This window comes from Onychostoma macrolepis, chromosome 24 (genome assembly GCF_012432095.1).
Source record: "Onychostoma macrolepis isolate SWU-2019 chromosome 24, ASM1243209v1, whole genome shotgun sequence".
NCBI lineage: Eukaryota > Metazoa > Chordata > Actinopteri > Cypriniformes > Cyprinidae > Onychostoma > Onychostoma macrolepis.
The window spans coordinates 16647215-16661444 of record NC_081178.1 but is presented as its reverse complement, the minus strand read 5'-3'; the positions used below and the strand labels follow the sequence as shown (position 1 = coordinate 16661444).

General features: G+C 35.8%; 1 protein-coding gene across 11 annotated transcripts in view; it reads right to left on the bottom strand.

Moving 5' to 3' along the window:
* The window catches only part of si:ch211-285f17.1 (sickle tail protein homolog), a 132880-nt gene that overhangs the window by 31403 nt on the left and 87247 nt on the right, over positions 1-14230 (bottom strand). For 9 of the 11 annotated variants that reach the window (XM_058765012.1, XM_058765011.1, XM_058765010.1 and 6 more), the window contains 4 exons: positions 8514-8600; positions 7094-7298; positions 2205-2403; positions 172-265 (listed from right to left, as the gene is read on the bottom strand). In XM_058765012.1, coding sequence (XP_058620995.1) covers positions 172-265; positions 2205-2403; positions 7094-7298; positions 8514-8600 — 585 coding nt within the window. The remainder of the gene's footprint in view (positions 1-171; positions 266-2204; positions 2404-7093; positions 7299-8513; positions 8601-14230) is intronic. The other 2 variants (XM_058765008.1, XM_058765015.1) reach the window with 1 other exon arrangement.

Below are 14230 nucleotides of genomic sequence, written 5' to 3'. Positions count from 1 at the left end.
TTTTTTAATTATTATGTACTTAATAATTTTAAGGCAACGGGTTTCCTCAAATTTTTTAAGTTAAGTCAACTTTCACTTTTTACAGTGTAGCTATTTCATTTCTTTTAAGAGAAGATTTCTCCATTAAGCCTTCTGTCTTAACAAAAATGTCCACGCTAGGTTGGCACTCACCCTTGTGTCTCCATTGCTTGGCCTGGCTCCATGACTGAAGGCATGTGCTGGATCTTTGTGGTACACTTTTAGGCAGGAGTGATCTGTGATGCTCCTGTGTTGGGAAAAATCCACATCGGTTACATATACAGACCAAATGTCACCATCCGAACGAGGTCGGCCATGGTGCCTTGAAGATCGGCCCCTCAGCTCTGCCACAACGGGGTGCACTAGGGCTGACGAGATGTCAACACGTGAGAGTGGAGAGTGACAGCGAGAAAGGTCAAAGGAATCGCGAGAATGAAGCGATTCACTGAGAGACACAGGCGAGCTGGAGCGAGAAACTGGAGATGGAGGTGAGAAGTTACGACTCTCCGAGACAAGATCCATGCCTGAGATGTCCGTTAATGTCCAGACTTCAATTCTCTGTAGGTCCAAGAATGATTTACTAATACGGCATCGAGCGAAAACATTAACTGTCTACTAAGTAACCAAGCTTGTCTATTTATGTTTTTAAGTCTCTGTCTACCAGGATCGCTCATAATGTGTTTGCGTATGAAACCTAGTTGTGTAAAGTGACGTGAGCATTTTTCATATGAAGTCTGATACGTGGTCATGTGGCTGTAATTCAGATTTACAGCCTTGATAGAAAAGGAGTTGTATCAAAGTGCAAGTTACATCACTATGGAAATGGAGATGGACTTCTCCTCTGTCTACACAGGACAATATGACTATGAGTCACTATTGATAATTTCATCAGATCTGAGGAAACATAGTCAATGATTAAATTTGGCTTTTATTCTTTGGTTCTTTAAAGACACTTATTTTGCTCTGCCATCAAAGGAATAAATTGCTTTTTAAAATATATTTGAATGGAAAATTATTTTAAATTGTAATATTTCACGATATTACTATTTTTATTGCATTTTGATCAAATAAATGCAGCCTTGGTGAGAATAAAAGACTTATTTCAAAAACATTTTAAAAAAAGGCGCCAACTTTTAAACAGTAGTGTATCATTTTGTCAACTTTTAGCAGTATACTAGCACATAGACATGGACTAAAAGTCACAAAACTCCAGTTCTCATTACATGGGGTCTTTCAAATGTGAATGTGTTGTGGTTTACTCATAATTCTGTAAATAGGTAGAGAGATACGGTAAGAAAAGCAATGTAAACATAAGTGTTTGTAGACTGAGGGTGGAGGGAAAGGCCAGAGAATGAAAGCCAAAGATATGTGGGAGTGTTTGTTTGAAGTGTGACATAAGTGTTATGTTAACATTAGCTGTGCTGGTGGGTAATGTATGATAGACAGTCAGGTTTATTGGTTTAAAGTCAGAGAAACAAATGCTGTGATGTATTTTAAAGTATGAGACAGTAATTCGGTTCATATGAAATCTAAATATAATGTTCCGTTCTTGTGTATGTGAGCAAGGGTGGCGTATTTGGCGTCTAGACTGTTTCAAAGAAATATTACTAAAGATTTTCACAGCTATAGTTCCATATAAGATAATAACTCCCACACAAAATGAAAAGTCTGCCATCATATATTCACTGTCATGCTGTTCAAACCCATATGAAGTCTTAGTATCACAAATAAGATTTGTGAGCCATGACAGACAGCAGAAGATTTGGAATATAATGCAGTCGTATGGACTACTTTCATGACACATTTAGGCTTCTTTTGTTGTTTTGTCTTTTAATTTGGAAAAAAGCAGCATGAACATTCTGCTAAACATCTTTTTTTATATTCCACAAGCAGAACATAAGGGTGAGTAAATGATGACAGAACATTCATTTTCATTCATTTTCAACACTTTTTATCAACTGCACATTTCCTGTAAAACTAATGCATGTGAGATTCAATTATCGAGTTGGTTCTCAAGGAAAAAGCAATATAAAAGGAAACAGAAGTGCACTTGGACTTCGAAGAAGGTCACTTCCTATGTTAAGTGATGTCATAGAACTAGAGGAAGCAGGCCATGTGGAATGAGGAAGGAAGATAGTAAGCTGTTGAAACTTTAAGGAGGCTGAAGCTCATGCACACACACTCACCTGACATCAGTGAGCTCATAGTACACGTTCCTGGTCTCGTCTTTTACGTAGATGGCGGTGCTGGGCGACTCCAGCATCTTCATATTGAGCTGATGAGGGAAGGCACTAACGAACAGAGCTCTGATTGTATCTACGCTTGTTATCTCATTAGGCATGCGTATCTGCTTTGTGTCATCTCCATACTGCAGATACAACACCCCTGAGAAAAAAAAAAAAACAGAGAGAAGAAACAGTGTGAGAAAAGTTCAAGGCATTATTTGAGCCTTCGAGCAGCTACTAAAATTCTGTAGTATTTTGTCTTAATAAATGAAAAACAACACTTAAAAGTCACTTTGAGTTTAGGCGTACTGTACAGTAAGAACAATGCTAAACTGATATTTAACAGTCTTATTAAGATAATTAAACAACTGTAATATCAGATGATATCTGATATGGCACTGATGCATCATGCATTTGTACATATCGATTAGCCAATTATCTCTTCCTGCATGATACTCTATGAGGGATCCACCCAGTTGTATGTGTGGGTGTGTAAAATCTGGTGGAAGAGCATGTGGGTGAGAGAGAGCAGTAGGGTGTGGTAGAATGTTCTGGGATGGATGGAGGGAGTTTTATGTTTGTCACTTGTTCACAAGGGACTATATGAATGCATGTATGTGAAATGTGTATTATAAAACATTATAATTCGACAGACAGACAGACAGACAGGGATGGATGGATGGATAGTTAGATAGACAGACAGACAGACAGACAGACAGACAGACAGACAGACAGACAGACAGACAGACAGATAGATAGATAGATAGATAGATAGATAGATAGATAGATAGATAGATAGATAGATAGATAGATAGATAGTTATTTTGAACAAAAGACAGATAGTGTTTTTGACAAAAATCACTCAAAAAGTAAGAGAGATCACAAAAAGAAGTTGAGAAAATTGACTCCACCAAACTCCCACATAATTGCATCAACTCCTGAATAAATGAGAATGTGAGCATTTGCTGTACACTGTTAGACATTTCTGTAATTTCTACAGTTATTTACTGTATATCACCCAGTATAATACTGCAAATTCCCAAATACCCTTTGCATCATGGGAATTTTCTGTGACGTCAGACCCCACACTGTAAAAAAAAAAAAAGTTGAGCGAACTTAAAAAAAAACATTTTTTACCAGCTTCAGCAGATTTTTGAGTTTGCTCAACTTGTTTTTGTGGGAGATTCTCAAATTTTTGTTGTATAAACTTAAAACAACTTTTTTTTTTTACAGTGCACATACAGAGACTTACTGTATTTTTAAAATTACTGTATACTACTGTATTTGCTCTTTGACGCCATTCTATTGAGGTTGTTTTATTTTCCTCATTTCTTACATTTGGAACGACACGATTTGCCCAAAAGCTGCCGCAAACAGCTTGGGACTGACTACACTGGATGTGTTACATCGCTTGTAATGATTGGAAAATTAGTTTGTCCTTCATGTCAGAAACAGCGCGAGCGCTTGGAGTACATGTACATCTATACGTCAGAAATATACCAAGGCATCACTTTGCTGTCCGCATCCACTGTAGATAGTATATATAATGGGTTCTATATTGTCTTTTGTCTAGTCGCGCCGCACCACTCGCATCCGAGGAAGACACGGATCCAACGGGGCAGCGCTGAGGGTTAGACTAATAATTCATGGTAAGAGAACAACTATGGTTTTGAGAGGTTTGTGTATTCTGTATGGGGTTTGCATTTTAAAAGTGTACAATTTCTACTCATTGTTAAGACATTTCTGTCACTAACAAAGTGGATGGTGACCAAAGGTGGTGGCCACGTTTTGGAGCAGCACCTGGGTTTTGTAGATGGCTATGTATTTTTTCCCCATTATGTTTCTGTTGCCTAAAGGTTCTTTGTGAGGAAAAATCCAAGAATTTGATATTTTGTAATTTTTTTGTCTGTTTTAATTGAATGCCAGTAGTACCTATGTAGAGTTAAAAAAAAGAATTTTACAAAACCTAATGAAATCTATATTAAAATGAATGAATTACAGTAGTATACTGATGAATTGGATTTTTTACAGTAATTCAATTTGTAAATCTTAATTACAGTAACTTACTGGCAACATTGTTGAAATGTCTAACAGTGTACTTGTAAACAGGCCGTGTTGATGTCTGGAAAACCAGCCTGCAAACCTCCAGTGGTTACTATGAAACTGTCAATCAAACAGAAACCAAACACAGAAACGACACGGAAACGTGATGACAGCTCTCTTCACTCCTTCAAATGCTACATTTCCGCTCTGTACAATCATTCATGTAGCCAAACCAGATCTGCATGTTGATTAAAGAAAGCATGTTGGATGTTTATATCCTAGTAAAGAAAAGCAGATCTATTTTTGTACTTTAAGAATTCTGACTATATAAGCCACATGAAGTGTTGCATGTATCCTTCATGGAGATGAAAGCAGCTCAGTGAAAACATTTGTAAATGGATCATATGGTGTGTGATAATATCATAATTGTTGTAACTCAGTTTGCAAAGACCAAAAAAGAAGGATTTTCTATATATTGGAACTGAGAATGAATTGTGACTTCATGAATCACATCAAATTGTGAGATCCCAAATGTTTCCCACTTCTATTTTAAACACACTTTTTTCATTAAGTGCTGTTTTTTTCATTCAGCTTACTTTGGTTTGGAACAGTTTCTGAAATGCTACCCTACAATTTCACTCTAATGACCAACATTAATAACTAATTACCGAGCATCAAACAATCAACAGCATATAATTCAGACGAGCACCTTGGGCAAAATGCCAAGCCACATCTGAATGACAGCTTTCACCACAATCACATACAAACACTCTCAGCCACACTTGAAAACCCTCCGAAGCAAAAGCTTATAATTGTATGAATTTTAATACAACCACATGAGACATTTCAATCATCCATTTATACTGTTTACTGTGGAAAAAAATAATTCACTCTAATTACAAATGTATTCTTATATCATCCCACTGTCTTATTGTCCAATTGAAGACATAAGTAAGATTTTAGTAACCTCCCTCCTTCCGAGCGCTTCAGTTCCTTATGTATTTTTTCTGTTCATTTTCTCCATAAAGATCGGTGTTATTTTAATATTATTTGTATACAATTATATTATTTATTAATATTTTGAATTAACTTTTATTTTTATATTTTAATTAAATTTTTAGTATTCTTGCTATGTTCTTTTGTCATTTTTATATATTTTTTATATTTCTACTTAGCTTTAGTATCTTTTTATTTCAGTTTTGTTCATTTTAGTAGTTCAGCTTCAACTTAAATTTTATTTCAATTAGTTACCAAAGCAACATTTCTCATTTATATTTATGTTTTTAATCTAATATTTATATATTTTTAGTTTCAGCTTTATTTCAAATACTAAAAAAATACTTTTAATAGTTTTATTTAACAATATAAAAGTATAAATGATAATGATTTTTAAAAATTTTGAAAAAAGAGATCTAAGCCATGAACTAAACCAAACAGCTTTGAAATGAATGACCAACTTTGATTTGAATCTAAAATGTATTTGAAAATGTAAAAAATAATTAATAATTACAAGATTGAATACTTAACATCTTATACAAAGTCATGAACTTCACATCCAATGATGCACTGCAAATTACGTAAACAAATATAAATGGTACAATATTAAACTACTGGCTAAATGTCAACATACAACTGAATAAAATATGACATATTCGAAATTAATTACAAAATTAAAAAAGTGTTTTTTGCTACAAATACATTTCTGTAAAAGATGAAATTTTTACTTCCAGAATCTATACTTCAAAAGGTCTTAAACAAACCTAAGACGACAGCGACTGAAACTAAATACCGCTGAACTAGATGAATGATGACTTACAGCAATCGGGTCAATGCTGAATCTCTTTAATAGATGCACGTCTCCTTACCTTTGTGTTCCTTCCTGATTAAACAACATCTAATTTCTCTCTGCAGGTCTGTCTACACCTTCTTAGACGAATTTCGAGGGAATAGTTTGAGTGAACACACTTTTTCTCCCCATAACTGTCTTTCCATCTGGTCCTTGTTCAAACCAACCAATCAGAATTGAGCAGCCAGAGAAGGCTCCCATTTCAAGGACTGTGTGTGTTTGACCCGTCATTCAATCTGGATGTAAGGGAGAATACAGAGTGTGCTAGTGAATATATATATGTGTGTGTGTGTGTGTGTGTGTGTGTATATATGTTGGCAAAAGAGTTCCATTTCCGTGTTTCTGTGTGTGTCCACAAGCATGAGTCTGTGCTGTAATATACGCCTGTGCGTTGTTAAATACAGGCTATGAATTTCAGCTGTGGAGCCTCGCATATTTCCATTACATGAAGCGGTAATGACAGAGCCGAATTCGCTGTTATGACATTGAACTTAAATACAAGAGACAGACAGACAAACTTAAGTAAACACACACTTCCATAGACGCTTTAACTCTGCAACTAAATCATTTAGCAGCAGATGGGAAATAAGTAAAGCAGCAGTGCAAGATCACTCATTCGACCCACAGAACTCCACAGAAAGCTCAGCAGATTTCCACAGAAATCGAATACCCATCATTAACAAAATTTGACATGCCCGCAACATTTGCAAGTTTGAATTAAATGGGGAAAATATATTGTACGTGTATTGTATAGTTTCTATTTAGCTAGTTGTAGGGCTGCAAGATTTAGGTAAAAAAAACATGTAATTGCGTTTTTTCCCAATAAAAAATTGCGACTGCAGTTTAAAATGAATGAATGAATGCAGATTTAATAGATCTAACTGGTCTGCATGGTTGCTATATTTGTAACGAGTGTATTTACAGTACATATAATTTAGTATGTGCATATCAATCTGTATACCTAGTGAGCGATCCTTGGTCTGGTTGGTAGAGCGGACCACGGGCAGACTGGCTCGAGACCGGGAGCCTCGGGTGAAGGCGATGGGCATGTCACACTCAGACATGACCTCCAGAGCATCTAGAGAGACCAGTGAGCCGTGCTCCACCTGATCCACAAACACAGGCACTGGACTCGAACACGCAACACTCTGCTTAGGGCCTCGGTTCTGTTGAAAAAACAAAATAAAAGTTTAGATAATATGCTGGATTTGATGAAACATCATTAGTGCAATTCCTCAAAACCATCTTTGGCTTCTCTGGAAAACAGGTCATACCAACTTAAGATGTTACGGCTGTTTGTAGGACAGTGGTTGGTTCAAAGTGGTCTACTATAGCACAAACCAGCTTGATATAGCCATTTTGACAGATCTTACCAGCTTAAGATGGTCAGGCTGTTTTTTTAGAACATGTAGCTGGTTTAAAGTGGTCTACCAGCATTAACTAGCTTAATAAAGCCATTTTGTCTTTTTTAGGACAGGGTAGAGTGCTTTTGGGATGTGGTAGGTGGTCAATGCCATTTTTGTCTTTTCTGCTTGAAAAACTAGATCATACCGATGTTTAAGAAATGGGAGGTGGTTTATAGCTGGTTTAAGTGGTCTACTATGGATGGAACCAGTTTGATAAAGCTGTAAAACTAGATTCTACCAGATTAAGATGACCAGATGATTTGATGATATGTATAACTGGTTTAAAGTGGTCTATCAGCACTAATCAGAATGATTAAGATGATCTACCAGGTCAATCTCTGCACCACCAACTAGTAGACCAACATCAAGGTTGTCCATCTTTTTGAAGCACCATCTAGCCTATGGCCATCTAGACTAGTCAATGGACACTCTTAAAAAATAAAGGTTTCTTATTGGCATTAATGGTTCCACGAAGAACGTTAACATCCATGGAAACTTACCACTGCACAAAAGGTTCTTATGGAATAACTGCTGAAAAACCTTTATTTTTAACAATGTTGAACCTTGTAAGACCATCAGAAGCTGGTTTTAGCTAGATTTCCAGCAGGGTTTTCTTCACTACATGCATGAAACTTAAACCACTCATTGTGACCAAACCATAATTTGTCTGATTACATTAGCATTTTCTGAACCACACATTGCACTTTTCATTTAAAGCGACAGGCACCGGTCAACTATGAAGACTGCAATCAGTCATGCAGATCAGACTACCTACAGTACATACACCAAAAACTAGATTCAAAATGTATCCATCAAAGCCAGTATGGACATGACTGTATATATCAATACAGTCAATACTGTACAGTCAGTACATTCAGTTTCAGATGAATACGTTTTTCCATGTTAGGTGATTTTGTGGGATTGTTAAACACACACATGCAGAAAACATACACATTCATCCATGTTTGTACTGACTCTGCGTGAATGAACGCGCTGGATTTTCAGCAGATATCTTTGAATATCTATCTCAGAGTGCAGAGTGGACAACATCCCCTGAAATAACTATTAGGACAGAGAGAAAGATACAGAGTATGAAGGCAAAAAAAAAAAAAAAACATTGAGGAAAGTATGCATAATAGAACAGAAAATGTGGAATTCAGTTTGAAAATCCCCACAAACCCACAGCAGATGATGAGCACCTTCACGCTAAACATTTTATAACCTTCAAAAAGTGTTTCATAAGTACTTCCTCCAACACAAAGAGGTGCAGAGAAGTTTGTGACAGACCCAATCCCTACAAAAGAAACATTTTATAATTCATTTAAACAGCTTTTGATTTTGAATTTGTATTCAAACATGCCACATTTGTTTACCAGCCATTCATGTCATAAAATATGACATACAATCATTAACAAACTACTCCTTTAAACTCTGTTAACAGGAATCAGTTTCAGTGCATTTGCAAATGTCAAATGCATTTTATAATAAGTCATGACATCTGATACACAGAGCTTTTGATATTTAAATTGGCTGATGCATCTTTAACAGTCAACTGATGTATGAAAGAGCAGATCTCCTGACACTGAAACACCCACACACCTGTGGTTTCTTGTAATTTAGATGTTTATTCATCTCTTTGATATGAGGTAGCAAAAGAGAGAGTTTGAACTAAACCAGATGAAACCGGATCAGAACTTTCCAGACCACAGCAAAGTGTCCTGGGGTTCTTTTGAGGGCAGGAGGTGGAAAATTAGATCCCCAACCACCAACACGATGATAGTCAGTGGGCACACACAAAACAGGAGCTGTCAACCGACCAATGACAATAAAAGCTCAAGGGTGTGTTTGTGCGTGTGTATGAGTCACCACAGGTTAGCTTCTATTCTCGAACCTTTTCTATAATTAACTGAAGTTCATCACAAGTTCAAAATGTTTTTGAGAGTTTGAGAGTTTTGCACTGTAAAACCCGATAAGTTAAGAATACTCAAAACATTTGAGGAAACTTATTGCCTCAAAACATTTGAGTAAACAAACTCAATTTTTTTAAAGTTAGTAGAGCTTAAAATTTTTATGACAAGTGGGGCGGGGGTGAGAGCCATGGGAGCCAATCCAAGCCTCACTTCCATGATCCCACCCCACTCATCACAATGATAATTATATACAACTTGCTTCCGTAAACAGTACATTCACTCAGATCTTTATATTTAAGTGTTAGTTTGCAATAGCACACGGGCACGCTAATGTAGTTATCTAAAAGACTCATGACACATTTGCATGTAAATAGTCAAACAACATGCAGTATATATAGTCTTTAAGTTTTGCTATCCATCCTCAACCTAACCACAGGCTCTACTCTTCACCACAATGATAACACTACAAAACCAACATAACAGAAACCTATGTAAATCTTAACATAACACAACATTTAAGTACTAACTTGTGTCTCTCTATGTTAATCTTGTGCAAAAACACACAAAATAACACTTAAGTTCTGCATTTATTTTCCTTGTTGTCTGATGCAAAGCATGCTGGGAACTAGAAAACGCAATAATTTTAAGTTCACCTTACTACAACAACATTTTGAGTTTACAGAACTTATTTCAATTAAGTCTAATGAACTTTCATTATTATTTGAGTGAAATTAACTCATTTCATTCATTTCACTGTTCGGTTTTACAGTGTGAGAGAATTAAGAATTAAGAGTTAAACATCTCCATTCAAGTACCAAAGCCAAGAAATATCAAATAAACACTGTAATGTTGCTTAAAATACAGGACTACACTATCAATTTTAGTTGAAAAACACATATAAATGATAAAAAAAAAAACAAATTAGGTTATTACTAGCCAAATTATAAAAATATAACAATTTATAATAATTTATTAATAATTTCAAAACAATTATTAAGAAATCATAGTTACTGTAAATATTTGTTAAAATTATAGTAAAGTATAAATAATGGTATGTTAAAAATGGTACAATGAAAAACAAAGTATGTTTAAAAAATGAGTACGATAAAAAGTTAAAATTGTATGATAATATAATCATAATACTTTAAACAAAAATGTATGAAATAATATTTTTAAAAATCACAGTACCTTAAAAATTGTTCAATGAAATAGTATAAATATAATAATCATAGTACGTTAAAAATAGTATAGCAGTGGTGCCTGGATGGTATATTACTGGCATTGCATTTTAAAAATATGCTGCATGCTTTTAAAGCTAATATTACCTATAACAAACGTTGAGGAAGTCTATAATATCTGGAGACAGCTGTCTGTTAACATTCCCATTCAGCTCAATGGCAGTTGCACAGCTGACGCATGTTTGTTAGAAGGTCTGTAATATCGTATATGTGTTCTCAACCCTACAGATCTGATAAAAGTGTCTGATCATCTGAATACAGTTATATCGCATATACAGATATTGCATGAACTACTGATCCGGAAATGCTTTGGTCAGGTTTGGTTTCTGTGTCTACAACGGGACATTATCTTTAAACAGCATGATTGTGGTTATGATAACTCACTTATCTTTAATTCACTTATCTTCATAGTTATCTATGTGGAAACTGTGGCTAAGAAAATTGCTAGAAACATTCATATCTGCAGCTGTAAGAATAAAAAGTTTGTGTGTGTTGGCATGAATGATAAAGATACAAACAGAGATAAGGAGCAATGCACCTTGTGTGTACCTGCATATTGCTTTGGCAATACAGCAAAGCTTTTATAGTCAAGCCAATAAGGCTTGTTATGAGAGACGAGAAAGAAAGGCAGTAAAAAAGTGATAACTGCACCAGATACCATGATGAGTCTAAAAAAAAAATTTCAGACCAAAGTTAACCAGTCTATGTTTTTAGTAATGAATGAGAAGGGCTGGACAGAGAAGATTTTAAAGCTGAACCGAACTGACCCTGCCAGTTGTTTTACCCTTTTTTCTGGGCATGATACTTCAGTTAAACTGGGATTCCCCTTGCTAAAAGAGTAATGTGACATCAGCTATACTCATTATAAACAAAAAACACTCACACACAAGATGCCTTGGAGTCTATGATATCCTGTCCTTGTCTGCCCCCACAGACAACATTAAAAGAGACGTATTTTACTTTTTCCCTTAATTTCTTTCCACTATAAGTCAGCTTATAATGGGTTCTTGCACCAACAACATTTTCACTCTCTCGTTGGCCCTTAGAATCATTTATGCTACTGTAACTTTAAGAATCTACTATAACCCTAAATACCTTCTATATGCAAATGATTTGCTAACCTTTTATATCTGAAATGAGTAACAATGGCAAGTTGTTGGGCACTAAAAGGTGTTGACATGTAAATATGGGCATTCAGTCATATGTTAATGCACTCAATGCTGTGGTGTCATTATGGTGACGATGCCTGAACAGCCCGTTTTTCTGCTTAGTCTCAAAAAAAAAAAATTCTCAGTGGACCGGATATTTGTGTTGAGAAAGTTAAAGAAATAAAACAAAACATGGCGCACTTAAAGGGATACTTTAAGTGTAATTAAGCAAAATTTTGTCATTAAACACTTAACCCTATGTCGTTCCAAACCCGTAAAAGCTTTGTTCGTCTTCAGAACACAGATTAAGACATTTTAGATGAAAACCGGGAGGCTTGTGACTGTCCCATTGACACTGTCAAGGTCCAGAAAAATATGAAAAACATCGTCAGAATACTCTATCTGCCATCAGTGGTTCAACCGTAACGTTATGAAGCGGCGAAAATACTTTTTGAATGGAAATGAAACAAAAATAACTGTAGCGTCACTGTAACGCCATTTCGGAGTGTATCGCTGCACGCAAAATGCGTACGCTCTTCTGTGTCAGCCACGACACAAGTATACGTTTTCTAGGTGGATTTACGCTTTGATTTGAACGCAAACAGCAAATCCCTATGTCACGGCTGACACGGAAGAGCGTACGCATTTTGCGTGCAGCGATACTCTTCAAAATGGCGCTACGGTGACGCTATGGTGCCGAATTGTTGAATAAAGTAGTTATTTTTGTTTTATTTCCATACAAAAAGTATTCTTGTCACTTCATAACGTTACGGTTGAACCACTGATGGCAGATGGAGTATTCTGACGATGTTTTTCATACTTTTCTGGACCTTAAAAGTGTAATTTACTTGGCAGTCAATGGGACAGTCATAAGCCTCCCGGTCTTCATCTAAAATATCTTAATTTGTGTTCTGAAGACGAACTAAGCTTTTACGGGTTTGGAACTACATGGGGGTAAGTGATTAATGACAAAATTTTCATTTTGGAGCGGAGTATCCCTTTAACTTAACTTAAATCTTGTTTTATCTGACATGAACACCTGTCTTGAGCCAGATACTGAATAAAAGCAGTGGATAGCAAGAGAAAAAAAGAAAATTGTTTCACTTTTTTGTTTTGCTTTTAGTGTGAACAGGCCTAAACACATATATCCATGCATTACATACACTTAAACACATTAGTCAATGGTTCCAAGTGATGGTTACTTACTAATTTAGAAAGAGTAAGATGAACTGACATCAATGCTTGGCCTCTAAAATATTCAATCATGGTGTGTTCATAACTATAGACGTGGTTGTACTAACAGTGATTAAATTGCTGGAGATATGAAGTTTTAGTCTTGTTTCTTGTTAGTAGGTGTTTCTACTCAAATGCAGTAAATGGCCTCCAAGATGCATCTGAGATGAACAGCAATCCAATCATTGATTCAAACCACCTCATTTAACAACCAAAATATTTTCTTTGCTAAACCAGACACATAATCTTATCAGTAATGCAATAACAGACCTACAGTTTGCTCTATATCGCCTGCACACACAGCAGGCCTGCAGATACTGTATCTAAATCCTGTTGAACCAAGAGCATCTGGAAAGTTGTCCATCTGGTCTTGTTTTGGTCTGGTGAAAGGTATAAAGGCCATTTTCCTCTTTTCCTTTTATGCCGGTTCTTTTCTCTCTCTCTTTCTGAGTGGATAGGGCAGTGCAGGAACATGTGAGGGTGAGGTTGCAGTCTGTCTGGGCCAAACAGAACCAGATGGTGGCTCTCTGTTTTTTCCGCTCACAAAGTCTTGTGACATGCTTTCACCATGCCGGTGCTTGAGGTCTGGTCCGCACGCAAAGGTGGGACACAGATGTTCGGCAGGGAGGTGTGTGTGTGTTGATAAACATCTGAGCGATCTATCACATCAACACTGACACCTTGGCAGGAAAATATCACACACACGCAGATGGGTTTGGGCATGTTTGCTGACTTTGCAGGTTCATTCTTAATGTAATACAGAGGCATTTCTGCTGGTGGTGTCAGTGATGTTGCAAAAATTGTTCAAATTTATTATTTTTTTTTTTTTTATAACAATAACATAATTGTCAAATTGTATATAGTATAAATACAGGCATTTTGTGTCTTACTTTTCAGTAAAAATGTTGCTAGAAAATATATTAAGATATATATTTTTAGATAATTATTTTGAATTATTCTGAAATATTTAGAATTTTTCTTACCTCACTAACATTTTTTTGGTTCAAGTATAAACAACATGAATGTTTTTATGTTTAAAACACGAAAAACTATTTACTTGCTTGAAGAATGATTAGATATTTAGGTAACATTTATTATTTATTCAAATGTATTTACTATTGTACACTCTCAGAAATAAAGGTACAAAAGCTGTCACTGGGGCG